At 58.8% G+C, this 27,122-nt stretch overlaps 11 protein-coding genes across 11 annotated transcripts; 5 read left to right on the top strand and 6 right to left on the bottom strand.

Moving 5' to 3' along the window:
- Positions 1 to 588: 588 nt before the first annotated feature.
- On the bottom strand, positions 589 to 1,681 carry GGS23DRAFT_353586 (uncharacterized protein). The gene is made up of 2 exons (XM_051513155.1): positions 1,316 to 1,681; positions 589 to 1,188 (listed from the first exon to the last, which is right to left on the bottom strand). The coding sequence occupies exons 1-2, from the start codon at positions 1,569 to 1,571 to the stop codon at positions 830 to 832; spliced, it is 615 nt and encodes a 204-aa protein (XP_051374455.1). The 5' UTR covers positions 1,572 to 1,681; the 3' UTR covers positions 589 to 829.
- Positions 1,682 to 1,695: 14 nt separating this feature from the next.
- GGS23DRAFT_593923 (uncharacterized protein) lies at positions 1,696 to 2,170 on the bottom strand (the record flags this gene model as incomplete). The annotated part of the gene is made up of 2 exons (XM_051518091.1): positions 1,696 to 1,995; positions 2,096 to 2,170. The coding sequence occupies 2 exons, from the start codon at positions 2,168 to 2,170 to the stop codon at positions 1,696 to 1,698; spliced, it is 375 nt and encodes a 124-aa protein (XP_051374456.1).
- A 904-nt stretch (positions 2,171 to 3,074) lies between these two features.
- Positions 3,075 to 3,516, bottom strand: GGS23DRAFT_593924 (LSM domain-containing protein; the record flags this gene model as incomplete). The annotated part of the gene is made up of 4 exons (XM_051518092.1): positions 3,075 to 3,143; positions 3,203 to 3,277; positions 3,357 to 3,428; positions 3,487 to 3,516. The coding sequence occupies 4 exons, from the start codon at positions 3,514 to 3,516 to the stop codon at positions 3,075 to 3,077; spliced, it is 246 nt and encodes an 81-aa protein (XP_051374457.1).
- Positions 3,517 to 3,633: 117 nt separating this feature from the next.
- On the top strand, positions 3,634 to 6,093 carry GGS23DRAFT_554026 (nineteen complex-related protein 2-domain-containing protein). Its single transcript, XM_051515508.1, has one exon. It carries the CDS (start codon positions 4,273 to 4,275, stop codon positions 5,926 to 5,928), a length of 1,656 nt encoding a protein of 551 aa, XP_051374458.1. The 5' UTR covers positions 3,634 to 4,272; the 3' UTR covers positions 5,929 to 6,093.
- Positions 6,094 to 6,626: 533 nt separating this feature from the next.
- Positions 6,627 to 7,886, bottom strand: GGS23DRAFT_603277 (uncharacterized protein; the record flags this gene model as incomplete). Its single annotated transcript, XM_051519455.1, has 2 exons — positions 6,627 to 7,259; positions 7,353 to 7,886. 2 exons carry the CDS (start codon positions 7,884 to 7,886, stop codon positions 6,627 to 6,629), a joined length of 1,167 nt encoding a protein of 388 aa, XP_051374459.1.
- Positions 7,887 to 8,167: 281 nt separating this feature from the next.
- On the top strand, positions 8,168 to 10,304 carry GGS23DRAFT_353344 (uncharacterized protein). The gene is made up of 4 exons (XM_051513152.1): positions 8,168 to 8,669; positions 8,743 to 9,017; positions 9,080 to 9,221; positions 9,305 to 10,304. Exons 1-4 carry the CDS (start codon positions 8,521 to 8,523, stop codon positions 9,996 to 9,998), a joined length of 1,260 nt encoding a protein of 419 aa, XP_051374460.1. The 5' UTR covers positions 8,168 to 8,520; the 3' UTR covers positions 9,999 to 10,304.
- Positions 10,305 to 11,321: 1,017 nt separating this feature from the next.
- Positions 11,322 to 13,795, top strand: GGS23DRAFT_353293 (uncharacterized protein). Its single transcript, XM_051513151.1, has 2 exons — positions 11,322 to 12,589; positions 12,768 to 13,795. The coding sequence occupies exons 1-2, from the start codon at positions 11,711 to 11,713 to the stop codon at positions 13,293 to 13,295; spliced, it is 1,407 nt and encodes a 468-aa protein (XP_051374461.1). The 5' UTR covers positions 11,322 to 11,710; the 3' UTR covers positions 13,296 to 13,795.
- Positions 13,796 to 14,555: 760 nt separating this feature from the next.
- GGS23DRAFT_353349 (transporter) lies at positions 14,556 to 17,123 on the top strand. Its single transcript, XM_051513153.1, has 3 exons — positions 14,556 to 14,974; positions 15,061 to 15,944; positions 16,004 to 17,123. Exons 1-3 carry the CDS (start codon positions 14,822 to 14,824, stop codon positions 16,527 to 16,529), a joined length of 1,563 nt encoding a protein of 520 aa, XP_051374462.1. The 5' UTR covers positions 14,556 to 14,821; the 3' UTR covers positions 16,530 to 17,123.
- Positions 17,124 to 17,791: 668 nt separating this feature from the next.
- On the top strand, positions 17,792 to 19,404 carry GGS23DRAFT_593930 (major facilitator superfamily transporter; the record flags this gene model as incomplete). The annotated part of the gene is made up of 4 exons (XM_051518093.1): positions 17,792 to 17,994; positions 18,086 to 18,459; positions 18,520 to 18,723; positions 18,830 to 19,404. 4 exons carry the CDS (start codon positions 17,792 to 17,794, stop codon positions 19,402 to 19,404), a joined length of 1,356 nt encoding a protein of 451 aa, XP_051374463.1.
- Positions 19,405 to 19,834: 430 nt separating this feature from the next.
- GGS23DRAFT_353459 (FAD/NAD(P)-binding domain-containing protein) lies at positions 19,835 to 21,724 on the bottom strand. The gene is made up of 4 exons (XM_051513154.1): positions 21,479 to 21,724; positions 20,784 to 21,347; positions 20,635 to 20,703; positions 19,835 to 20,514 (listed from the first exon to the last, which is right to left on the bottom strand). The coding sequence occupies exons 1-4, from the start codon at positions 21,497 to 21,499 to the stop codon at positions 19,942 to 19,944; spliced, it is 1,227 nt and encodes a 408-aa protein (XP_051374464.1). The 5' UTR covers positions 21,500 to 21,724; the 3' UTR covers positions 19,835 to 19,941.
- Positions 21,725 to 23,257: 1,533 nt separating this feature from the next.
- On the bottom strand, positions 23,258 to 26,919 carry GGS23DRAFT_353610 (RNI-like protein). Its single transcript, XM_051513156.1, has one exon. It carries the CDS (start codon positions 26,476 to 26,478, stop codon positions 23,521 to 23,523), a length of 2,958 nt encoding a protein of 985 aa, XP_051374465.1. The 5' UTR covers positions 26,479 to 26,919; the 3' UTR covers positions 23,258 to 23,520.
- Positions 26,920 to 27,122: the final 203 nt, after the last annotated feature.

Consider the following 27,122-nt stretch of genomic DNA (forward strand, 5'->3'; position numbering starts at 1 on the left):
CGGCAACAGCGGTGATATATCATTTGACCATCAAATTACCTACAATGACCCTATTCGCCGGCACCGATCAGCTGCCTTTCAGCCCTTCCTCTCGAGAAGGGGTACGTAAAATGCCTCACAATTTATTTTATAGGGTAACTATAGGCATCATTTTCAGACAGATAAGCTGACGTACCCCTCCAGGGGCCACCGCTTTGCAGACCAGGCATTTTGTATACGTTTATAAACATATGATTCTTCTACGTAAAAATTCAGAAAAGCTCAGGATTTACGTACGTAATCAGTTTACTTGATAAAATTAATTTATGAAGAATCTTTTTTTTTTTGGATTAATTGATTTATAGTATAAAGAGTTTTATGCGATTTTAGTTTTATTTTCCTTTTCAATAGTGAGAAGGAACAGAGCGCACGCGCTGTTGGAGTCCAGGATAGTGAATGCAAAGTTACACTCTATCAGTAACCACAACGCATACGATGGTCTAAGATGGATGAAATTAATATAGGATTACTAATCCTTAAACGAGGAATCCAATGCAGTAATCATATCTTAAGTCTGGCCTACGGTTATAGAGATGTAGTAGTCGCTGGCCCGAAGACAAAGGAGGTATGAAGTGTAGTGGTGCGGCGAGACTAGGCCACGTAGCCTTTCTAATATGTATTTACATGGGTCTTGCACTCAGTTTCTCATCGTACAACCTTCATCACATAGCAATCCTGTAGACATCACTCTACAGACAATAGAACACTCCTTTGAATATGCGTTCCTTCCCCCTTTTTTCTCCCAGCTGCCTTTTCAGCTGGCAGATTAACAGTTTACAGCTGTTTGCAGCTATAACCTCGTCTGGTCGGCACTGGGCCAGTTGTTGGCAGTTGGGTAGTTGCTTGTTCTATCCGGGTCACCTACAACGTGCCCACGCTGTTTCTCTTCAATATACGCGTAGCCTTCCAAGTCGCCTAAGCCAGGATATTTGTAGTTATATATTAACTTCATTCTAGCCTCAGCTAGATGGATCGCGTCAAACGCGTCGTGTCTATGCTGTGATTGAGTCGTTAGGAAGTCGTTCGACGGGGGGTTGGATAGGACGTATAGTTGGCGCGGTTCGATACCATATAGTATCCGAAAGGGTGATAAGTGAGTCGTTTCGTGTGTGGAAGAGTTAAGTACGGCGAAGATATAAGGAAGGATTTCTGGCCAGTGGGCCTGGTTAAACGAGGAGAGGTTGGGGAGAGAGATAGAGATCTCCAAACCCGCACGAGGGCAGGCAACGCACGAGACGGGGGAACGGATAGGGATAGTGGCGGGATATGGGCTTACTGCTGTGTCCAGGGGGAGTCAACCATGATGATGAATCGGTTTGGCAATCCGTCTTCTGTCCGAGGCGCCAGAACGACGTCGATGGCCTCAGAGAGCACGAAGGCAAAAGGTGGGACAGGGACAGCAGGTATTTCAATAGTGACATTCGATCCCGCGAGACCGGCACTCGACTGTTACGAATTGTTGTTGAAACGAACCGCGTGGCCCCGCCGTCGTGAGCGCCCTGTGTTAGGACCTGCACTTCCTCTACGCCCATTATAGTAGACGGATCCCTTTAGGAAGTTGTCGCGTAAAACATAGACGCCTACATTCTACGACTTGTAGTATGTTGGCATATACGCGCTGATCCCTACGTGACAGAAGTTCAGGCGGGCTCTTCATCAGCGGAGGTCCGAGGGTATGGTTCCGGGCGGTAGCTGGGGTAGCGGCGGCAGTTTCCAGAAGACCAACCGGAGGTAGGCGAGATTGTCTCTCGGATGATTCAGCATAGGCGTGGCCGAGCTCAACAAGAGGCTCTCGTACTTGAGGGCCGCAATCATTTTATGGGTAAAAGTGTGCTCGTTCTTCAAGACGTGCGCTTCGTCGCACACCATGATAGAGAAATGGAACTCTGGCGGCGCGCGCATTACCTCGACCAAGCCGTCCGTCCCCGCGGAGTTGGCGGAACCAGGAAGGATGTTCTCGCGATGAGTTATGGCGATCAGTGCTGCGATCATGTCAGTCAGCTGTGGCTCAGCTCCGTTGGATGACGAGACACTGTGGGCATTAGGATCCGATGACGTTGCTGTCGTCGTTCAAAGCAGCGTCGTCGTCGTTGTCGGCAAGGAAAACCGAGATGGCGAAGTGTAGGCTCATTATAGCTTTCTACATGACGAAAGAAAGGAGATGGATGAGAGGAGGGTGTCTCGGTTTTTATACATATGGCGATTGGGAAATTTGTAGTGAGCTACTGGCATCATCGCTCACTTGGCTAACGCTTATGGATTAGGAGGCTCAAAGAGTTGAACAATAACCACAATTTGCGTAGTTCACTCGACCTTGATTACTCAACTCGGTCGTCACTCTTGCGTAGCTTCTGCAGCTTGAGCCCAATAGCAACGTTAGCCCGAATCAGCCGAATCGTACCGCTGTTATGGTCCATTGATTAGCCAACTGGAGGGGGAGGTGAGTAACTGATACGGACTTTGGAATACCCGCCTAGGCACTAAGGTTACCGAGGGTACGAGATTACTCGCTGCCGCAACACCTCCATCCATCGGGTGTCATCGAAGTTATTACTTAATCTAGAGGCTTCTGTTCCTGCCAGAAAGAACCCCAACTGACTGCCAGAATGCCATGGTAGAAAGCGCCTCATATTGATGCCAGGTCCAGTTGACTGGACTCAAAGGAGGAAAGGCGGTGTGGCTACCGGGGCACATCTCTCGCTAGTCACGCCCTTCGACATTTCTAACCTCCCCTCGGGTCTAGGTTGAAATGGCTGTTGGAAATCCAGTGTTCTTGAAATGGTGATATTTGACGTCGAGTTTGTTTCCCGTTGTTAGCTGATCCCCCCCCCCCCAGACGGATGGGGCGACTGAACTACCCCTATTTATGGACGGTACCCCATGCAAGATTTTGCCATTTGCATCAACGCCAACGATGAGACCTAGATCCCTAAAAAAGTCAAATGCACTCCCGTCTCGCTCCTGTACGGGTATCAAAACCGAGGCGTTGCCTGGAACTTTTGGTGTTTGCTGTAGTACTCTCTGTCGTCGTGCTTTCATTTATCTCGGTCTCCGCCAATTCTCTCCAGCGCTTCTAGCATCACCACGGAATTGCCTCGGATGACCTGATCGATAGCTGTTAGCCTGTGGTAATGCCGACAGTATGGGTCCTTATGATACGTACGACCATCCCTAGCTTGACCTTCTCGCCTCCATCTTTCTCCTCCACGGCATCGTCCAGCACAATATTCAGGAAGACCTACACCATCGGTCAGAAGACTGGCGGCAAAAGGACACGTGTATTCGATTCGTAAGAGGGGAAGCAAAATATCGCCTACATCGTAACCGCGGAGGATGCCTATAACTTTGCGGCTCCCATTCAACTGGACGAACAGTCTCTTGTCGAGGTACTGTGTCGGATAGGGTTAGTGGGGTGCTACCAAGGCTGACGAGATGGACGACAGGTACCTTCTTCAGCTCTGGCTGTGCGGGCGCCATATTTTCAGAGGCCGGTGAGATGGATGGAGCTGGCGGGAAGCGTGTTTCGCAACGTGAACTTGGGATGGGTGGTAGTAGGTGGGTGTTGATGGCGGAAAAGAGCTTGAGGTGCAGTGGATCGCGGTAAGTTCGCGGCGAGAAGAGTAGGTACCCACCTCTACGTAGGTACCTACGGCTACTGCAGGTTACCTAATCCCTAACCAACCGGTATGATTGGTAACCTGAACTGTGTTCATGGCCGAACCAATTGATGTACCTACACGTATACATATTGCACAGGCGCTACTTTCGAAATACATTTCTCCACAGACCTCGATTTATCTATCTCCCCAATTCATCTCCTACCATAAGGTGCCTGTATTCAACCACAAGGCCGGCGTCTTTGAGGCTCTGCAACCCCACACTGTGGATTTAGGCGTTAATCACTTAGGATGTGTTAGAGAACCGGGGTACTCGATGCCTGCCATATTTCTTCTCCCTCTCTGGTGATTGGCCTGTGGCGATAAGATAAGCCAGGCACCACCATCGATAAGTGGGTTCCAGGTACCTACCACCATAATACGACACCGAGTGGACTTCAACTCTCAACTTTCAACCTTGCTTTACGACAGCATTGGGTGAATCCATCCTGCCCTGACACACAGACAAATTCGAAATAACTCCTATAATAAACAGCTTCTCTTGTTAAGACACCGTTCCTTCATTCGCTGGGATTGGCGACGGGAGTAGCATCGAGTCCAAAACCATCTACGCACGATGAGCGCGTTCGGCGCCAAACGGAAAGCCCGTAAAATTGCTGTCCGGGACGACGACGATGATATAATCCCGGCCGAATCACTGAACCCGCCGCAGGAGTCGCAGGGACCGGCGTTGCAGCCGTCCTTCAAGACAAGCCGCAAACCCTTTAAACAATCCTCTCTCCGGAAGGGCGTTAGCAGTAACGACGATACCCCACTCTCCGACCAAGCGGGAACGAAAAAGGCTGTAGAAGAGGCAGAGGATGACGAGGATGGCGGCGTGTCCCTACGAACTCGACCCTTACCAGCGGCGAAAGCGGCTTCTACAAAGGGCAAGAAGCCGGCCTCGACGTCACGGCTATCATTCGGTGGTCCCGGAGAAGATGAACCTGCCGGGGACGAAGACTCTATGATTTTAGGGGAGGGCAATTTCACATCAAGTAGACGCAACAACGCGCTTGCACACGCCGCGGCGGAAAACAACGCCTACAAGAAAGGCTTCTCCAAGAACAACTTGCCACTTAGCCGGTTACCAATGCGCTCCACTGACAGCGACGAGGACCGTCCCCGCTACAGCCGAGAATATCTCTCCGAGTTGCAACTCTCGACCCCGAATGTGCCTCAGGACCTCTCTAAGCTCCACCCGACGAGCGACGAAGACGAGATGGTCCTCGACCCATCGGAGCTCGAAGGAGCTTTGGTTGTGGATACGCCAACTTCGCTATCCGTCGGCCCTCCCGCCCCCGCCAACGCCACAGCCATCCTAACCGAGGCCGAGATCCAGGAAAAGAAATCCCGGCGGGCGCGTCTCGCCCGCGAAGGTGGCGGTGGCAAAGAAGCTGACGACTTCATCTCGCTCTCCGACGACGAGGACCAACGCGGGCGCGGGGATTCCTACCTCACCGTCCTCTCCCGTTCCAACAACAAACTGCCTAGGTCCGAGACGACGCGCCTGGTCGCGGAAGACGAGGACCTCGGGGAGGGTTTCGAAGAGTTCGTTGAGGACGGCGGTTTGTCCCTCGGCCGTAAGGCTGAGCGCGAGGCTCGTCGCCGTCGGCGCGCCGAGATGGCTTCCCTGATCACCGCGGCCGAGGGCGACGACAGCGGGGGCGACGCCTCGGACGACAGCGAGGCCGAGCGCCGCGCCGCCTACGAGGCAGCCCAGACGCGCGCGGGCATGGACGGCCTGGCTGCGGAGCGGGAGGAGCAGCGGCGGCGGCTCCTGAAGTCCTCGGGGGGAGCTCTCGCGCCGCCGCCGAAGATAACCCCGCTCCCGGACCTCAGCGTCCTCGTCGACGCGTTCAAAGAGCGGATGCGCGCCAAGGAGGAGCAGATGGCCAGGCTGCGCGCCCGCATAGCGGAGCTGCAGGCCGAGCGCGAGGGCGTCCTGAAGAGGGAGCCCGAGGTCCAGAGGCTGCTCAACGAGGCCGGCGAGCGGTACCGCGCGCTGATGATAGGCGGGACGGGCGCTGCGGCTGCGTCGCCCACGGCGGAGGGAGACGCGAGCGGAGACGCTGACGGGGAGCCGCGGAGGACGGCTCACGCGGATAACTTCGCGGCGGCGAAATCTCTCCTCGAGCAGGTCAGGGCCGGAGGCGGAGACACGCCGGGCCAGAGGGGGCTCGAGAGCCTCGGCACGACGCCGGTGAGGCAGCCGGGAGGGTTGGAAACATGAAGATGAAGATGATGATGGTGGATGGGGCAATAAAAACATGCTAGAATTACGACTCGCAGTGGTCGTGACGGTAGTACTAGTCTCTTATACCGCGCCTTGCCGTTGCGCTAGATAGCTATGATACCCACGGGACGAAGGGAATGAACTCGAGGAATAGAATGAAGGTAACTCCCAAGTCAATTTAGATCTAACGGGCTAGAAAAAAGAAATACTGCAGAAATCGAACTGTCCTGCTATGTGTGCGTGCTACCTATATATGGAACTTGCCTGGCCTGCCTAACCCTGACCCTATCGACCTTTCTACGCACGCACGATGATATATAAACGAAAACCGATACCGAAAAAAGTCTTGCCCGCCCCCGTTTCCACGGGAGGAGAAACCGTGCGGATGAAAACAAACAGGTAGGCGGGCAGAAGGCAGCTGGCACCACGCCATATCCTCCTCCTCGATTATCGAATACACGGGCGTGCGATGCCGGCTTCGGCGTTCCCACATCGGCCTACCTGTTTGCCTGCTCTCTCGTCTCTCTTACACATCTGCGCCGCCGCTCCTCTACAGCCGCGCGCGGCCCCAGTACATCTATCCCGCCTGGCCGCTTTCCAAATTCCACGACGTCCTCTCTCGGCCCCAGTTGTTTTTCTTTCGCGTTCTTTTACAATAATAGCAAGAAATAGGGATATAACGACTCCGCGCTGCTTCACTTGGACCGCGAGACGCCGGCGCCGATGACGCCGGGCAGCTTCTGCTCGCCGACGGAGAAGAGCAGGCCGACGGCGAAGGCGACGGTGGCGCCGAGCACGGTGGCGACGCCGACGAAGAGCCAGAACGGCGTGCTGACGTCGCGCTTGTGGCAGGCGCCGCCGCCCCAGCGCTGCACGTTGTTGGGCCCGTGCGGGGTCGCCAGGCAGTGGCAGGCGAAGCACGCGTCGCCGTCGCCGTCGCCGTCACCGTCGCGCTTGGCGGCGCCGCGCTTGGCCCACCAGTTGACGCACTCGCCGTGTCCCGAGCAGCTGTCCGTCGCGGTGACGCACGCGTTGTGCGACGCGAAGCAGGCCGGGAACACGGGCGGCGGCCGCGACGCGAACGCGTGCAGCGGCTTGCTGTCCGACACGAACGTGGTCCCGGCCCCCGGCCCCGACGCGGCGCGCGCGCCGTCCGCGTCCTTCACCGCGATCACCTCCTCCGACTCGAACCCGTCTCGCCGCCGGAGCTCCTCCGGTGCCGCCCCGGCGGGCGCGAGCAGCACGATGGTCGTTTCGAGCTTGCCGTCACGGGCCCGGGCGCGCAGCGCGTCGAGGTTCTTGCCCAGCTCGGCGATCACGCTGCTGTCCTACATACAACCCACGCAAGTCAGCATGCTGCTCTACTCCCTCTTACCTACCCCCTGGATCTCCGCGGTCGACGCGGGCGAGGTGTGACGTACCTTGACGGCGTCGTACGCTAGGTACTGAGTCTGGCCCTTCCAGCACTTGCCGTCCTCTGGGTTGATGGACGACGCGAACGCGCAGCTCCGCTTCTTCTGATTCCATAGGCTGGTGGGCAGTCGGCTCAGTCCCGGGACGGTGAAGCTGACGGGCAGGGGCGACAGGGCGGCCCTCAGGCTATCATAGTTGTCGGCGGTGATGCCGGAGAAGGTGATGACCAGCTGGCTCGATTCGCTGGCGGCGTCTTCGAACAGCGGCCGGGGCTGCTTGCCGAATTGCTTGATGTAGGAGACGGCGTCGGTGTCGGCGAGGGACTCGGGAAGTCGGCCCAGCGCCGACGGTTTATCGGGGGTACTGAGGCGTTGGAGGAGGATGGCTCGGGCGAGATCGTTCGGTATGGACGGAGGATTCGAGGAGGTGGTGGTCGTCTCAGCTTGCGTGATGATGTAGGTTTCTGCGTGTTGTGGCTGTTCTTCTACCCTGGCAACGGCGATGCCGGCCAGAGTCGGGAGTAAGAAGCTGTGTAGCTTCATGATGGCGAGGTTGCTGTCTCGTTTGAAGCTCGGCGCCCGAAGCAATCGGTCATGGGATGGAGCAGCGGAGAGCTTCTGATGCGCGTGCTGAGGTGCTGAGGATACGAGGTTAGATGGTTTATCGTCGACGTGCACCATCAATCAGGTACCTTCGCCGGTTTGTTGTACCTACCTACAAGTCGAAGGGATGATTAGGTAAGGGATTATTAGCTAAGATATACCAGATCTCACACTGTACGCGGTAAATCCAGTAAATCCGAGGTCGAGAAAAGACCCAAGCAGAGCACGTGAGGCGATGTGATAAGATAGTCTACAATGAGAGAGGTTCGGACACCAACTCGCAACATTAGGAGGCTGTGATTTTGCCTCGCAACAATTCAACAACTTTTATCTCTACGCACTACTTACCAGCCGATATCCTCGTCTACGAGCCGCTGCGACGGTAACGATGTGACGCGACGCCGGCACATCCACGACCACTTCGATGCGACCATCGTAAATCCATACCTATCTGCCTACATATAGGTACCTATCGCGGGTGCCCCCACCAGTACCAACTGCCCGCCGAGAAAGCTGTAGCCGATCTCGCCCTCGCGGCCGCCGGCTCCGGGCGCGCCTCCATCGCCTGCCCGTCATGTTACGACTTTTGCGGTCGCGACCGAATCTCTTCTCCCTCGCCTCTAGGGTCCACGCCGCCCGTGGCGTTGCCGAGTCTGCTGGTCCTCAGCCTCACTTTATCCAAGTGCACAGAGTTAACATCCGCCGCAAGTGGTTTCGACCAAGGTAGGACAGCACACTGGCGGTGCATCGCCGCTTGCCCGTCTACCATCACCATGAACTAAGTCACGCGCTGCAGGAACATCATCATCGCCGGCTGCATTTACTATGTCTGCTACCGGGTCTACAAAGCCTCCGTCCTCGGCACCCTCGGCGCCTGGGTGGACGAGCAAGAGAAGGAATTGACGACGTCGGAGCGGGAGGAGCTGGAGGAGGAATTACTCGAGCCCCTGTTCATCCCCTTGCCCTTTACTACCAAGGCTGTCCCGTCCCCGCCCTACCGATACTCAGACCCGGAGTGGAAGACCTTTGTCCGCGTGAGCAAGAACAAGGATCAGATGAGGGCCATCCAGGGTAAGCTAGCGAACCCAGAGGGCAGAAACTGAACTCGCACGCTGACCACAATCGCCACACAGGCAGCCTGGCTGAGATCGTGAGGAAAATGGCAGTGGCCACGCCCGAACTCACGCAAAGATGCGGCCGAGACATGAAACTAGGAAGGTATTGGTTAGACATCCAATACCCGCCACGGCCGCCACCCACGTTCGTTCGAAAAGGGTTTGTCACCCCCCTCCCTCCCCTCCCTCGCTACTTCTCCCCCTCCCCTCTCCGCAACGACTCGCGACGCTGACATTGTGTAGTATATGCATAGACAGCGATAGTATCTATGTCGGCGAACAGCCGGTGGACTCACTGGTCGTGTTCCGGACGCAGCGAGCCCTCTGGCCGTCCGCCCTCACCGTATCCCTGTGGAGCTTCTCGGAAGCGCTGATGAAGCAGAACGCGCTCTACATCGCGAAGCTGTTTGGGCTCGAGCCGACACCGAGCCCGCCGCTGCAACAGGCTGTCGACCGCATCCAGCAGAAGTGGAAGAAGCCGAGCACGTCGTTCCCGTCGGCTAGCACACAGACGGCGACGGATGACGGCGACGGCGGCGGCGGTGGTTCGACGACGGACGCGGAGCCGCCGGCCGAGAAGCAGCCCCCTGCACCCGACGCCGGGGCCGGCGGCGCGCTCCCCCTGCCGCCCGGCGCCGAGCCGGGCAAGCCTAAGGGCGTGCGCGACATCTACATCATCCGGCACACACAAGAACACACGAGCGGGGCGTGGCAGGCGTTTAAACAGACGTTCGCGCAGACGTGGCGACCGATCCGCGACCTACCGCCGCGCGGCTCTATCTACGTCAGCGGGCTCGTCGAGGTCACGACGTCGCGCTGCTTCCTAACCATCGATGCGGCCGCCTTCTGGGACCCCAAGACTGAGAACTTCGACATGAAGACGGCCACTTTCCGCCTGCGGACCCTACGCCTGCGGACGCAGACCGCGGCCCGGTGAGAGAGGGGGGGAAAGGGGGAAGAGGTCATGCTACGAGGCTAACGGCGGGTAATGACTATCTCTCTATTCGGACGGACGCGCGGGTGGGCGGGCCTAAGCACAGCCACACCGGCGTTCAGGAGAGGGAGAAAGAGGAATGGACTTCCCCCGGGTTGGGGGTGGGTCAACATGTACATCATCCGGACAGCAGAAAGCGACGTGCATCATCGCTTGCATACACAGTGGCGTTCACTTGGCTGCTTCATTTCCCCGTATAAACATGGACTTGGAGCGGGTGAGCTTTAGGGGAGGGAGATGGGAAAATTGGGGGGAGCGGGGGATTACGACGGGTCTACACTCTCGGCGGGGGCAGAGCGATTACGACGGGTTCACACTCACGGACACGCACACACACACATGCACACACAGGCATACTAGATACCATAGATACAAGGCAGTATAGTTCCCAGCGCCGCCGGGAACTGTGGGTTCAGCTCAAATATACACAAGCGTACCTCGACACCGGCGCTGCTTTGGTGCCCTGCTGCTCTTTACATGTCCACCTACCAACCAACCAACCATCTAGCTCGGCCAGCTGGCATATCGCCACCCAGGAGAGGCGATCGTCACACGGCTGGCTCGTCGAAATACTCGGAGGGATCAGTGGCAGCAAAGAGCGGTAGGAGGGAAACGGATCAGCGGAGAGGGAAGGGGAGGGTGACCCGAGTTTATGCAGCGCAATTCTCCGGACACGAATCCACCGTGACTAGGCCCTCACACGAAATCAACGGGCACCTATCAGCCGCGCAGGGGGGGGGGGGGGGGGGGTGGAACAACCTCCCGATACGGACGAACGACATCAGGAGCGTGCGTGGTGAAAGGAGAGTCCGGTATACAGCTCCGTGGAGGAGAACTGGAGTACGTAATCTTCGACTGACGGCAGGGATGTTGTGATAAGCACGCCGTGCCATACCGCAGAGGGATGCACTGCGCCGCAGCATATCCCCCGGTACACCCAGTGGCACACCGACGATCGACGATCGACTCAGGCTCAGCCCTAGGTAAACAGGGGATTGGCGTAATTGTAGCAGGCCCTATCTAGTTAGTCTCTACAAGATGGGTCGTTTACTCGGCCACGCGCTATGTCCGCCCCCTTTTGCGCCGGGGAGACGCAAGAGTAGAGGATTAGAAATGTCAACCCATTCCTGACCCGGCGATACGAGCGGCGTTGTTCGCACCCGTCATTCAGTATCAAGCTATGTGGCCGACTTACATTGGCCCGCGGGGGCTTCTGAAACTGCTGTCTGTTATGTCAGCCTGTGTAAATCCAACACTGCCCACAGTATTAGGTATGCCTAACTTAGTCAACACTGTGAAGCTGGAGGGATGTTTAGGTGCCCCAGGGTGAAAATGCCCTCATCAACCAATCCCCTTGGCTGGTGGCGTCGTCTTGGTGGGCGTTTGTGTACGGGATAGGGACCTTGGAAAGGGTGTCTGTGAATTCGTCCGACGCCGTCGTTCGCTCGGCGGTACGGGATCTCGCCGAAGGTCTAATGATGGCGTTTGAGCGCGATAGAAGCCCTGTGCCTAAGGAGAACTGGCTGCGGTCGTGTCTGCCCCTGGCATCCTTGGGAAAGTCTCGAGCATAAAAGGACGGGGTAGTCGTGATTCTCCTCGAGGTCAAATAGACCATCAACTTGACCGTAGACGCTTTTCTTACCCTCATATCAGCAATGACTGGCTCACTCTGGGTTACTGCCATCGAGTATGGCTTCATCAGCTTCGTCACCGTGCTGGCCGTCAAGTACTTTACTTCCCGGCGTGCGCTTCTCCAGCACGACGTCGCCATGAAGTCGGCGCGTGAGCAGCGAGATATCGCCTCCTTCAAGGAATGCGGCGCCACAGACCTGTCAAGCCGGCTGGCAGCGCGGGCGGCGCCCAACGCGAGGCTCGTCGACACGTTCGGCATCGTCAACTCGTTCACCACCAGTATGCCCGACGTCCACAGCAAGTTCCTGAGAGAAGCCAGGGGTTTCATCAATAGGATGAACAACGATGCCGGCTGGACCTCGTTCTCGCACACCGCGGACGGGGCCTTGGGCCGCGCCCTCGCCCGCTTCGGCGGCGACGCTGCCCCCGGAGCTGATGTGCCTCTAGCGCGGATTGCCCGCGTATTCGTCTTCATCACCATCCTAGCTGCTCTCTTTGGCGTCAACCCGGACGCAGTCGACGTCGACGATGCAGACGCGGCGACGCTGGCAATCAACCGCCTCTGGGTGGCGTCTAAGAACTGGACACCTAACGGCGAAAACGGCAGTGCCTCGACGACCACGGCGCTGGCAGACGGTCTACAGCGGGACAAAGAAACGCTGGAGGAAGCTCTGCGACGCCTGCTGCCTAACCGCGTGTCGAGCGTGCCTGAGGACCACCCTTTGAACTTGATCATGCCAGCGTACGAGACAATGTGGCGTGTCGCCCTGCTAGCCTTCGTCTCGGCCGGGTTCCGGGCTGGACGCGAGACGCGGCGGATGTTCCACGAGGTGATGGACAGTGTGCCTGAGTGCTTCAAGGAAGAAGGCGAGAAACAGGCTACGGCGCTGGCGTTTGCAAAGGTATGTTTTTCTCGCGGGACGGTCTCGCCCCCTGTGCTCGCCTACCTACATGCTCTCCCTCTCCCCTGCTCGTTGGCCACCGCCCACACCTAGCCCTGCACCTACCCGCAAGACTCGGCATGCCAGCAGCCACTCCCGCCACGAGTACCCGTCCGCTAACCTCTACCCCCCCAAACAGGAAGCACTACGTCTCTACCCGCCCACGAAGCGGATCTACCGCGCGGCGCGAGCGTCCCCCTTGTCCTCCCAGCTCACGGGCCCGGCCTCCACCCCGCTCGTCACCGTCGCGGCCGACGTCGAGAAGATCCAGCGCGACGTCCGGATCTGGGGCGCGGACGCGGCGCGGTTCGTCCCGGCGCGGTTTCTCGGCGGCGGCTCCGACAGCAGCACGCGCGCGCGCCGCGCCGCGCCCCTGGCCGCTAGCGAGGCCTACATGCCGTTCGGCGTCGCGCCGCACGAGTGCCCGGCGGCGCGCTCGCTCTTCGGCTACCGGGCGCTGGTCGTGCTCGCGGCGGCGCTGGGGCGGCGGCTCGGGACGGCGGGGACCGGGGCTAGCGTGGAGCTGCCGGCAGGGGGTTGCGAGGCGAACAGGGAGAGGGAGAAGGAGGAGGGGAAGCGGGTCGAGGAGCTGGACGACGAGGCGCTGGGCCCGCTGAGGTCTGGCAGAGAGGACATGGAGGGGTGGGTGCTGACGATGGCGGGCTAGGCCCAAGGAACGCGGCGAAGGGGTGCAGCACTATATGCTGCTATCGTTGTGGTTGATCGAGCGGATGGTGTGGGTGGTGATGGTGCGGCTACTTCTCACGGGCTCTCCCGGGCCCGAGGACGCGGGAGAGCCCGTGAGGAGTCCACGGCTAGTTCGAGGGATTGTTGTTTATGAGCATTGATTGCCTTTTTTTTAAAGGAGGAAAGGGAAAAGGGAAAGGAAAAGGAAAAGGAGGAGAGATGACAACGGCGTTGGTAAAATGGGTTACCTAGGTAATGGAAATGTAACGTAGCTTGGGTTAGGTACCTAGGTACCTAATGCGGGTTACGTCGTTACGAGCAAAGGGCGGGAAAAGGAATGACGGGGCGATGACGGGGTGTTACAGGTTACCGACTACAGCTCGCGCGGCGTTACCTACTATTCACTTTACCTGTACCTACTCATACACATGAGGCAGGAGATTTTATTCGTATTAGCAATAGAAAAGGCTTCATTAGCGGACGACGATAGCATTCGCTGATTCCATTACTACCTACCTCGCAAGCATGATTAGCTACCTATACTGCTGCGCATCTGCTTCACCTGGTAATCCCCTTCCGATTCTGTTACCCGTGATTACGTGTCATACGCAACCCACATAGGCGTAGTACAAATACCTCCTATATTAGGCACCGGTCAAGCTACTCTCTTTTTTTTCCCTCTCCCTTCTCTCCGTCTCATCTCCCTCTGCACGCGCACATATTTCTCGGTCGCCCAGTTCGGTTCCATGGAACGACAATCGGCGGGCAGGATCCCTAACTCTCCGGGGTACCGCCCTCTTGGCTTGGGGAACAAACGGCGGTGTCAGCATGGATCCCCCCTCGATCGCTGGAAGATCCGCGATGGCACGAGGCTGCCCGCCAATCTCCAGTCGTCAGGCCTGCGTCAAACCGCCCCCCGGCGCCAGGATTGGCGAGCACGCCATCGCCAGCTTACCTTGCCTGATCGAAGCTGAGGGCTTCCGGTTCCTTTGTTTGGATGCCTTCGGAGAGGCGTAATAGGTGGACACGCATGTTATGTGTGGAGAGAGGGGGCGCGAAAGCGTGTGTGTCTGTGCCTGGGCTACGCGTGAACAGCAGGTAATGTAGCGTGCACAGTAGGGTGAGAGCACATCGTACGGTAGGCACGGGACTCTGTCTCTCCTCTCTCCCTCTCGCGCTTCGACGAACAAGCTTTCGATCCGCGGGTCGTCCGTCGCAACTAGGATAAAGACCAGGATAAAAAGACGACTCTATCTCCGTTCCTCCCCACCTCCTCCGTTCCTTGCTACGTTCTGTAGTGGCTAGCTTGGTAGCTCTAGCTTCTCATTCGGTCGACGTCTGCGCAGGGCTGGGCTACGCACCTTGGAGATGACCTCATATTGCTATTATCACTGTTGCTAGGCACTGCTGGTCTTGCTCTTGTCGGTATAATTATTCGTCTGGTGATTCCGGTGGTCCAGGGTCCTCTTAACCATCGAGTGGAATATCTGCTACCCAGAAAACACCATGTCGGGACTAAAGGAAGATGGGAAGGACGATGGGCAACAGCCCGCCATCGCGGGCGAGGATATCGACGTCGGGACCAACGATCTGAGCACGATCCCGAAAGGCACCATCGACCCCGTGTACGAGGCGAAGGCGAGAGTGCTAAACAGAGCCGTAAGAACTTTCTCTCTTTTCCATGTCTCGTGCTTACTGCGCCATTCCGTGCAACACAGATCGCCCTAACGGTATTGGCGTTACAGATTCAGGATATCGGCATGGGGTGGTACCAATGGCAGCTATTCGCCGTGGTGGGGTTTGGCTGGGCCTCGGACAACCTCTGGCCCATCGTCACGTCTCTCATCTTCACGCCCATCACGAATGAGTTCTCGCCGTCGCGCCCCCCGCTCCTCAGCCTGGCCCAGAATATCGGCTTACTGGCTGGGGCTATGTTCTGGGGTTTTGGCTGCGACATCTTTGGTCGGAGGTGGGCCTTCAACCTGACCCTCGGCTTAACCGCGGTATGGGGGATGATCGCCGCCTCCGCACCCAACTTCGCCGCTATTGGCGTCTTTGCCTCCTTCTGGTCCTTCGGCGTCGGCGGCAACCTCCCCGTCGATTCGGCCATATTCCTCGAGTTCCTCCCCGGGTCTCACCAGTACCTGCTTACGGTTCTCTCCGTCGACTGGGCGCTAGCGCAGGTCATCGCGAACCTGATCGCGTGGCCGCTCCTGGGCTACATGACCTGCCAACAGGAAGACAACGACTGCACGAGGAGCAAGAACATGGGGTGGCGATACTTCATAATCACCGTCGGCGGGCTGACGCTGGTCATGTTCATCCTCCGCTTCTTCTGCTTCACTATCTACGAGTCGCCCAAGTACCTTATGGGTAAGGGGTTGGATGACAAGGCCGTGCACATAGTCCACGAAGTCGCGCGGCGGAACGGCAAGAGCTCGGACCTAACCGTCGACGATCTTAAGGCGTGCGAGCCGGACGGGTACGAGCAAGGGACCACGGCGAGTGACGCCGTGAAGCGAAGGCTCGAAGCGGTCAACTTTACCCACATACGGGCCCTCTTCGTGACGAAAAAGCTGGCGTACAGTACGGCCGCATTGATGGTAGTTTGGGCCTTTATCGGTCTGGGGTAAGTCCGAAAACGCCAAGACTACTCAAGTCCTCGATATTAATCCATTTTATCACCAGGTACCCCCTCTACAACGCTTTCCTGCCCTACATCCAGGCGACGCGGGGGGTCGACTTCGGCGACGGGTCGACGTACATCACGTACCGCAACTCGCTGATCATCGCGGTGCTCGGCGTGCCGGGTGCGCTGGTGGGGGGGCTGCTGGTGGAGCTGCCGAAGTTCGGGCGCAAGGGGGCGCTGAGCTCGAGCACGGCGCTGACGGGCGTGTTCCTGTACTGCTCGACGACGGCGACGAACTCGCAGAGCCTGCTCGGCTGGAACTGCGCGTACAGCTTCACGAGCAACATCATGTACGCGGTGCTCTACGCCTACACGCCCGAGCTGTTCCCGACGCGCGACCGCGGCACGGGAAACGCGCTCACGGCGACGGCGAACCGCATCTTCGGCATCATGGCCCCCATCGTCGCCATGTTCGCCAACCTCGAGACGGCCGCGCCCGTCTACACGAGCGGGGCGCTGTTCATCGCCGCCGGGCTCATCGTGCTAACCTTACCGTTCGAGTCGAGGGGGAAAGCGAGCCTGTAAATTCCTGTAAATTCAATGCCTATCCTATTATGTCCGCTACGGCAGGACGGGGGAGGCTCTTTAAAAGTTATATGTAACATATTTAGTGAGTTTGACGTCTGGGCATACAGGCCTCGGGCTTTTTCGTTACGGATCTTGTTGTGATACCCGAAAATCCTCAACCGCAACTTGTCCTAATGTCATAACTAGTCTTCACCAGCATTCTACTATGGCGTTTGAAACAATTCACTTCCGTCGCTAACCTCTAGAAATTCGGTTAATGTGCTCACTAGCTAATTTACGGACTGGTGGATGGTATCGAGTTTTAACTGTCTACGGCGAGTGCCTAACCTCAGCAGGTTAGGGTATTGATGGAATGCTGATTCCGGACGGATAACGGGTTCCGCTCAATTGCCAGTAACGAAGCATTGAGCAGAGAATCTTCGAGTCTAGCCATCCTGGCATAACTCCCGTTTCATTCTATTGGCTGCCCTGGCGAGCACATGGAGCAGGGTAGTCTGCAAACCATAGCTTATTCCTACCTCCATACCTTGACTCCTTTCTCTTTACTCTCTCGTGTATTAGCCCCGTCATCTCCTACAGCAGACACAGGACAGCCGTGTTGCGTTGGGCGCTTGGCCACGTAGGCAAGTAGCGCATCCAGCTCTACCTAAGTGAACACTTAGACGGGCGTGTTTCGCGCGACAAAGAACCTCGTGGGGGATTCCCTCAGATCGGCAGTCAACACCCGCAACACAAACCACGATAACATGGCACACAACTCACTCACTCGATCCGAGGTGGGTCTCGTCGCTGCTGCTGGGCTCTGCCGCGGCTCGGGGGGGGGGCGGCCATTACTAAGAGAAACCCGGCCATCGTAAGATCGCACGCAGCACGTCTGCCGGCGGGAATGGTGAGTAAGCGGGAGGAAGAGGCGGAAAGATGTTCCTGCATCCCTCTCGACTCCCCCTGCTATTAGGCGCGCAGGTGTATGTCTAATATACGGGAAATAGACCTATACCTACATGCTCGGGTCCCTATACCTGCCTACAAGGACAAAATGGCCCGTCGATCTCGAATATTGATTATGTAATCGCATACCGACGAGGGATCTTCCCGTCGACGTCGGCCCGCGCAGTCGTAGGCAGGTATATGTAGTCGGCTTATACCGTGCTCGCGTCAAGATCTTTTGTGGGGGGGGGGGCAGGCTTTATTCTTGGTTCAGCGGTTGTTGTATCAGCGAAAAATAAACCCGTACATTAACACAACCAGTCTCGGCGAGGATGTCTGCGGAGCCGAAGAAGGACGATGCGGTGGTCGCCGCGGCGGCGCTGGCCTCGGACGGCGACGACTCCGAGGCGCAGGCGATTCCAGCCCCGGGTGCCGACGACGAAGACGACGACGACGACGACGGGCTGCCGATGGACCGCGGCGTGGGGCCCTGGCTGCAGGTGCTCGGGTGCTGGATCCTGTTCGCGAACACGTGGTGAGTTTGGCGCGCGGGCGGCGGCGGCGCTCCCAACGACGACGACAAGAAGAAGAAGAAGAGAAGACTCGCTGACCGGGCGGGGCGCCAGGGGGCTGCCGAACTCGTTCGGGGTGTTCCAGGCGTACTACACGGCGACGCTGCTGGCGGGGGCGGGGCCGTCGGCGGTGGCGTGGATCGGGTCGGTGCAGGTGTTCCTGATGATGGCGGTGGGCGCGGCGGCGGGGCGGCTGCTGGACGCGGGGCGGCTGCGGCTCGTGCTGGGCGGCGGCGCGGCGCTGGCCGCGCTCGGCCTCTTCCTGCTCGGCGCCTGCACCCGCTACTGGCACGTCCTGCTCGCCCAGGCCGTCTGCGTCGGCGCCGGCACCGGCCTCCTCGGCCTCACCTCCGTCGCCATCATCCCCCTCTACTTCCGCCGCCGCCGCATGGTCGCCGTCGGCGTCGCCGCCACCGGCAGCAGTCTCGGTAGGTACCTACCTGCGCCCCGTCCCCCCGGAACCCCGCTGACGAGCTTGGTGGGTGTAGCCGGGATCGTGTACCCCATCATGCACAGGCGCCTCATCGCCCGGCTCGGCTTCCCCTGGGCCGTCCGCGTCTTCGCCTTCGTCGTCACTGCTAGCTTGCTCGTCGCCATGGCCATCCTGCGCCTCCGCCCGAACATGAAGCCGCGCGGCGCCCGCTTCAGCACCGCGCACTTCCGCGACAAGCCCTACGTCGTGTTCTGCATCGGTAAGCCTGCGCTGCGTGCGTGTGCGTGGATATCCAGGCCCAGCTCGCCCTCTCACCCCCGTCCCCTGTGTGTGTATGTATGTGTGCTGATTCGCGAGCTATTTAGCGTTCACGCTGATCATGGCGGCGGCGTACGTGCCGTACTTCTTCGTGGACGCGTACGCGGCGCGGCTGGGGGTCGGGCCGGGGACGTCGTTCTACGTGCTGAGCGCGATGAACGGGGGCAGCCTGGCGGGGCGGGTGGTGCCGAACTGGCTGGCGGACCGGTACGGGGGGCTGAACGTGATGGTGCCGTGCGGCGTCGGCGCCGCGCTCGCCATGTTCTTCTTCCGCTTCGCGCGCGACCTGCCCGGCCTGCTCGCCGCCGCCGCCGCCTACGGCTTCCTCTCCGGCGGCACCGTCGCCCTCCCCGTCGTCACCATCGCCAACTTCACCCCGGCCCCCGCCGACTACGCCACCCGCATGGGCATCGGCTACTCCGTCGCCGCCCTCGGCGCCCTCGTCGGCAACCCCCTCGGCGGCGCCGCGCAGCGCCCCCAGCTGGAAGACACCGTCGAGGCCGCGCAGAGAGAGTTCCAGGGTACTTGGATCTTCGGTGGAGGGGTTATGCTGGCGGCGGTGCTCACCTTGCTGCTTGCGAAGTACCTCAAGTTTGGCTCGATTCTCAAGGGGAAATGCTGAGCGGCGGTGAAAAACAGTCCCGAAGAAAACGCAGCTTTGGGAGATAGGGGCTCACATATACGGCCGTACTATGACGCACCCTTATAGTAGGCGCGGCGTAATGTTGGATGCGCTGTTGGGGCATTGCTTTTGGAGTGATACCAGGGGATGGTGGGTTGGAAAGCAGGCCGAGACCGGGATTTTGTTAAAGAGGTCACGGCCCTTCATTGGCACCATGAATAGACGAATAGACGAGTATAGGATATACCAGCAGATAGGAGGCGATGAGAAGATAATGAGGGAAAGGGTCTCGTACATGAGGGGGCGTACAATGGGCTGGCTCATATCAGAGGATAGGCGAGTCGTTCTAGGCGCCGAAATTCGTAGGGAGAATTAATCATCTCATAAAGTGCGATACAACTATGTACTTGAGACAGCTTAATATATATACCTCCTATATATGGACAGGCTCGATAGGGATTCACCAGCAGATTATGAAACAAACACACCTTGGCCGCCCTCTTCAGCCCCCCTCTCCTCCTCTTTGCTCCCTCGCGCTCAGGCCTTCTTGTAGTGCTGGGTAAAGTCGTAGCGCATGTCGAAGAAAGACAGGTACATCTGCTTCTGGGTCGCGAGGTCGTTCTCGGCGTCCTTGCAGGCGCGCATGACGGGGTCGCGCTCGAGCAGGGTGTCCGGGTCGGAGTCGGAGACGCGGCGGAAGTTGCTCTGGGAGATGGGGTCGATGACGGTCTCCCACTTCTCGATGCGCTTCTGGCTGTAGAGGTCGAGTATGGACTCGTCGGCCCTGCCGTCCCAGATGCCCGCCAGGCAGTCGTACAGCCCGCCGACGTCGACGAACCCGCCCGTGATCCCCATCCCGCCCCACGGGTTGCACAGGTGCGCCGCGTCCGCCGCCAGCAGCACCCGCCCCTCCCGGAACGACTTCGCGCACCGCTGGTGCATCTTGTACGGCGACATGCTCACGATCTCGTACTCCCCCGCCTTCGGGTGCCCCGGCAGCATCGTCTCGTACTTCCACGGCTGCCGCTCCTTCATCTGCTCCCACGTCAGGCCCGGCGTCTCGCCGTACGTCACCCGGTACAGCCCGTCCGTCGTCAGCTTGGCCGCCATCTGATGTAGGTCACCGCCGTATTAGTCGCTGTCGAGAAGGTAGGTACTTGAATCTCTCCAGCTAACTCCCCTCCCCAGGGGCGGAGGGCGGGAGAGAAAAGAAAAAAAATAAACGCTTACGAAGAAATGCTCGGGGTGTAGGATGAAGTTGGAGTCTTTGAACCCAAACTTCTCAAAGTCGTAGTATACCTGCGCCTCTCGGTCAGCCATCGCCATCTCTTTTCCACGCGCGGCCGTCGTGTTTTCGACGGAGACCTCGGACGGCTCACATTTGTCGCGACGATCTGGCGCTCCCACGTGAAGCCGGGGTACTCGTCGCCGAAGAGGGACTTGCGGACCTGGCTGGTCGCGCCGTCGCAGCCGACGATGTAGTCTCCGTAGACCCTCTTGGGGCCGTCGGGGGTCTCGACGTCGGCCCAGGCGCGCTCCGCGTCCTGGCCGACGCCGGTGACGCGGTGCCTCCAGCTGATCTTGCCGCTGTACTTGGACAGGAAGACCTCGAGGAGCAGCTCGTCGAGCTGGTCGAGGACGAGGCAGGCCATGCGCAGGTCCTCGCCGTCGACGTCCGCGAGCACCGAGCCGTCCATGCCCGCGATCAGGCTGTGGTCCTCGAACCGCCGCCAGCACATCGTCGTCGGGCTCATCCCCCGCCGCCGGATCTCGTCGATCACCCCCGCCCGCCTCAGGTCCGGGATCGCCGGCGACCCGTAGATCGCCGCCCGCGGCTGCTTGTCCAGCTCGTGCGACGCCTCCAGGATCTCCACCGGGATCCCGTGCTTCGACAGCAGGAGCGCCAGGAGGAGGCCCGACGGCCCCGCCCCGACGATGACTACCTGACGGGGACTGTCAGCGCGCGTTCGCCCGCGTAGCGCTGGCCCTGCTGGGAACAGCTCCCCCTCTTTCCACAACCGGCGGCAAAATAGACCGATGGTTTGTTCCTATGCTGGCAGGTTTCCGTGCTTACCTTCTCAAATGGGTGCGACATTGCTCTTTGCCGGCGATTGCGTCTTCAGATTGGCCACCCTACTCGAGAACAAGCATCGGTATATACCTATTGCGGAGAGAAGTCGTGGTGCGCAGGGTTGTTTCGAGAAGACAATATGTGTTCTAGTTTGCGGATCTGGCGATTCCTTATCGACCATTTTTACCTGTACGCCGAGATCCTTTGAGTATTTCCGAATCCCGACTTTGGATGCGATTCCAGCCACTTGCCGAAGCCAGGTGCCCAGCTAATAGATCAAGCCGACGCCTTTCCCCGCAGCCTAGATTTCCTAGCCCCCTACGCTGTGGGGAGACGGGTCTATTTGGGGTACGTGGCCTAGCTGGCGATAGCCGGCTGAAGAGGCAGAGAGAGGGAGAGAGTATGCCAAGTTCCCCCCCCGCTGCTGATGTCATGGGCTAATATGTGAGAGGCGGAGGGCGAAGGTAAGAAATATTACCGCGTGGACGGTTCGACTAGCCCTGGCACGCCGGCTCTTCTCCTACACGGTAGACCCCATTTGGGGGTGAGGCCAATCATCCATCGTGCCATCCTTAGCCCAAGACGCTCGCCCTCGACCCTAAACTGAGCCGCAAGACTTAGGCTCCCCATACAGCTTCGCTAAGCGAGCGTCGTCCGAACTTCCGGCGCCTCCAACCTGGGGCGATCATGCTGGGGCGATGCACGTCTCCGCAGGCGGAGGGAAAATCATCTCTTCGGGGAGGGGAAAGGGGGTAGACCGAAAGGGGAGACTGAGAGACAGATGGGGGGAGGGAGGGGTCTGCTAAGGTTGTCCGAGACACGAGAATGGTAAGTTATCGAACAACATCTATCGAGCTCGTATGATACTTGTTAATCCTAGAAGGCAATAGTGCGCTACACGATCCTAAGCTAGGTGATTTAAAATGACCGATGGACCTCGGCCCTCCTTCCCCTTACCCCCATCGGCTCCAGGGTGGGTATGGGGAAGATTGGGGAAACCAGGCTATTATGTAAAGACTCTCTAAGCTGTCCCTTTGCCGAAAAGAGAGCGTCGAGTCGCATTTCGGATCCCCTTATACTACGCAGTACTCATATGCGAAGCCCTTGGGGTCGAATCCACTGTCTGCGGGCCAATCGCAACATTGGCGATGTGCTTGACAAGACAGACAGGGCCAGTTGCCCCCTAGTCGTCCTCGAGTTACCCCACGGAGCGTCGCGTTGCAGAGCGGGAGTGAACATGGCTGCCTCCACATCCAGCCGAAGAGGACGATGCTCAAGTAGACTTGGGCTATAATTCGGATTGTAGGTATAATGAAGACTCTCTGTAGTTATCTTCTAGAAAACGAAACACGTAGGCGTGCTAAGGCGATAGAGAGTGTAAATATAGCCTCTATAGAATTAAGCAGTACAACTACCAAAACTACCACGAGTTAAAGCAATCGTACAGGTTTTTCTATTATTACGATACTGCGTTGTTGCCTGAGGACTATCAAAAGACACTTAAGACGATGCGAGGATAATTAACAACAGGCTGCGTGTGCCTACCGTCTAACTAGGGCGTGCAGACGTGACGGCTAGTAGACTTCATCTATTCGTTATCACAATCGTCGTCAAGATCGAGCCGGCTTCTCCGGTAATTCGTCGCGTGTATTAATGAGGCGTGCAAGCTAGCCATCTATTCGGTTCTAGCCGGGGACGCCGAGTCCCGTCCCGCTTTGAAATCATCATCGCTGTCGATGTATCCTGCCCTGTCTATCGCTGCGCCTACGTATTTGTAGTCTAGATCGCCGTCCGTCCCGGTGCTATGTTTGTACGAGTGTGCCTGTATCAGAGTGAGAGGCGCAGAAAATTCCCCACTCTCCCCCTTCCTTCTTCCTCTTACCCAAGGCGCATTCAAAGTTGACACGGACCGTAAAGGTGCACGGGAGTAGGCATAAACCGTAGAGCATCGTAGATGCCCACGCAAGTAGCCAAGAAAGACTAAAGGCCAAAACTATGATATGCACGCTGGCTGACAGGTGGTAGACGCGGCGACCTCCTGGTCCTTAACGGAGTCCCCCGGGGCCCTTCTCGACTACGAACGCGACTCGTGGCCTCGTGGTACCGCGCCGACTCCGCGATACGCCGCCCTTTGGGGAAGAAATCGTGTCCTGCTGTAGCTGGGGCGTTGCCTTCTCATCATACCCCCAGCGCGTAACGCCACCGGCCTTGATCCAGGGCTCGAGGTTGCGGCACTGGCTGATGTCGGCCCAGGCGAGGCGGCCGCAGCCGTCGAGAACGCTATCGATACCATGGGCCGTGACGCGGACGCAGCCGCGGACGCTGAGGCGCTCGAGGTCGTTGAGGTGGAGGGCTACGCAGGCTAGGCTGCTGTCGCTGACGGCGCTACCGCAGAAGGCCATGCGCAGCTCGCGCAGCTGTGGGAGGCCAAGCGCGACAACCTGCGTCGCCGTGTCAGACAGCGCACAGCAGAAGGAGAGGTCGAGGTGCGTCAGGGCCTTAGCCGCGTGGACGAGTGCGACGACCGCGTTATCCGAAAGGTATGTGCAGTCGGCGAGGCACAGCCGCGACAGCTGCGTAAAGCGAAACTGCGCCCATGACTGGAACCCAGTGTCGGTAATCGACGTGCACCGCGTCAGCGTCAGCGACTGCAGCCGCCCCGACGCGTGCATCGCCATGTGCGCCATCGACCGGTCCGTGATGTGCTTGCAGTACGACAGGTCCAACCGCTTCAGCTTCGGGCACCCGATCACCGTGCCCGGCGGCGGGATGACCACGGGGGGTGCCTGTGGCCTCTGCTGTGTCCGGGCGCGCGGGGAGCCACCATTGGCGTTGGCCTTCGCGTTGTTATTGGCACTAGCACTGTTAGCATCGGTCGAATTCGACGCCGCAACGGTCTGCTTCGCCATGGCGGTAGCGGTAGCGGCACTCGCCGCGACGGGCTGCGGGGGTAGGGGCTCGGGGATGACCCAGCCGACGACGCGAGCGAGCAGGTTGTCGCCGACCTTGCGGCAGTTGCTCCAGTCGACCTCCTCGAGGCCTTTGGCATTCTCGCTCATCTCGAGGATCTGGTTGGCGGAGACGTCCCAGACCGACTTCATGCGCCAGACGCGGACATTGCGGCCGCAGACGCGCCACAACGCCGAGAAACCTTCGTCCGTGATGTGGAAGCAGTTGCTGAGGTCGACGACGAGCGGCCGCGGGCCGACGAACGGCGCGATCACGTTGATGAGCGCCTCGTCTGTCACCCGCCGGTTGTGCGGCGTTAGGTCTACGTGCGCGCACAACTTCGGCGACGTCGCCAGCAGCCTCCGCACGTGCGTCGAGAGCTGCCGCAGGCGCAGGAGCTCCGCCAGGTCGAGGAACTGGAAAATAGTCTCGAGGATGTCGTCGGGGAGCACGGGTTTCTGATCGGGCAGCGGCCGCTTAGACTGGATCTTGGCCTTCTTCGCGGGCACCTCCGAGTCTGGCGAGCGGGTGTAGGGCGGCGGGAGCCTGACCGGCGACGAGGTGTCGAGTTTGTGCATGCGGAGACCGTTGGACGTCGGCGAGGTAGGTGATTCGCTGGTGGGCGTTGGCGGGGCGAGAGACCCTCGACGACGGTTCCTGAGATTCTCCATGTCGACGCTGAGGTACGGGTCCGGATCCTTCGGTTCCATCTGATCGGACTCGTCCTTGACTGGGGAGGCTGGTTTAGTAAACATGACCTGTGGCGTAGGTCCCAGGGATGCGGGTGACGATGCGATATCATTTCCCATCGGCTCCGCGTCCGTCATCTCTACGTCGCCGTCTGACGATCTGATCCGGGTTCTCGCCGTGTCTTCGACTTGCTTTTTGATATCAGGCGGGCACCGCTTCCACAGCTCGCTCAGGGCTTCCCCGCTGATCATCAGACATTCGACGGCTGTGATGGATCTAACGGTCGCGGTTCGGCGCAGCGACAGGCCCAGACTAGCAACTTCTCCAAAATATTGGCCTTGTCTCAGACGCGGTGTAATCAGGGATGACCGGGTTATCCTCTTCTCCTGCTGTCCCTGGGGCGGATCGTGAATCACCTCCGCCTCGCCCCGCACGACGAAGAAGATCTCATTCCCCAGCGTCCCTTGGCGGATGATGTCGGTGAAGGGCGAGTAGGTCTTAGACTGCGCGCTCATCCCCAGAAAATGGAGGATGTCGGGAGGGAGCGTCGAAAACAGGGGGAGCTCTTTAAGCGTCTGCCGCACGTTTACGAGGCCGCTTCCCAGCGCGCTGCCAGCGGTCAGGTCTTCGATGGCACCCGGGCTCGGAGACTTCCTCTTTTTCGTATTGACTACGGTGCCCTGGTTGATGGCACCGATCTCGCCGGTGGAGACCTTGCCGGCCCGAGCCGTCACCGATCCCTTAGCCACCTTGAGACTGTACCCGCTCTCCTTCCGCTTCTTGTTGAGGATGGCCAGGCGTTCGTGTGCCTCCTCCCGGATGGCCTTCTCCATGTCAGGGAACTTGGGTAGCTCGAGGGAGAGGTCCTCCTTCTTGAGCACGAGGAGGAGGCATTTTGTGCGCGCGACGATGGTGGCGGTCCGAGGCATGTCCATCAGCACGCCGATCTCGCCGAAGAAGGCGCCTGGCTTAAGCTCGGCGTACACAGCCTCGCCATCCCTCGAAGTCACCCCAACCACCCCGCGAACCAGCCAGTACATCGCCTTCGCTACGTCGCCCTCGGTCAGGATATGGTCGTGTATCGAGTGGACCTGGGGCCTGAGATGCTTGCCGATGGCTACGAGAAATTCCTCGGGGGCGGACATGAAGAGCGGGAAGTTTCTTATGCGGTCGAGCAGGTCCAGCGGCATGTCAGGTATAGGCGAGACTGCGAGCGGGGAGGGGCGTATCGGCCGGGTCGGGTTCGTCTCGCTGTTGAAGGACCTGATCAGGGACACGGAGTCGGCGGGCTGGCCATTAGCCGGATGATGAGCCAGAGCCCTGTAGGGTGAGGGCGGAGGGTGCGGGACTCTATTCCGCCTCATGGTTGCTTGCGAGTCTCCCCCTTGTGGCGGCCAAGCCTACTATGCTAATTTGCCCGGTGGCGCCCAACCGCAGGCTGGGAGAGACGGTATCTGCCCTCGAAACCCCGCCTGGCAACGGATATCGGGTTGAGATCTCTTAAATTGAGGAGGGGAAGGCTTCGCGCGGCACTTTAGGCGAGGAACGGGTCATGCTATAGCCTGCTGAAAATCGCGGGTTCCCCACGCTGGGCAGAGAGCGCCAGAGATGGGGAGGGAGATATTGGGGTTTCTAGGTACCGGCCGGCTTCAGTCTACTATGTGGAACGTGACGATCCTGGTTTCAACCCGAGCGGAAGGTCGGGATCGAGAGAAGAAGTAGGTCGGTAGGTATGTTTTCTTTTTCTTTTTTTTTTCGGAACCGTGTTCTGGAAGGTTGAGTGCCAGGGATGCTAGAACCACACCGTATCATTAGCCGAGCTATCCACTGTCTTCTCAACTCGCGTGTTTTAGAAGTCACTCGGAGAAGCTGTCATGTTGGGAGACGAAGGCGCATGGCGGGGGGGGGGGCGGAAAGTCGCGTGCTTGGAGGCAAGGGGATGAGCTCGATTCGCGGAGCCTCGTATAAGGGGATCGCTTCAAGCTGCTTGATGGCCGGTCTGATTCTA

The sequence above is a fragment of the Durotheca rogersii genome, assembly GCF_024521655.1.
Source record: "Durotheca rogersii strain YMJ 92031201 chromosome Unknown GGS23scaffold_4, whole genome shotgun sequence".
Taxonomy (NCBI): Eukaryota; Fungi; Ascomycota; class Sordariomycetes; order Xylariales; family Xylariaceae; genus Durotheca; species Durotheca rogersii.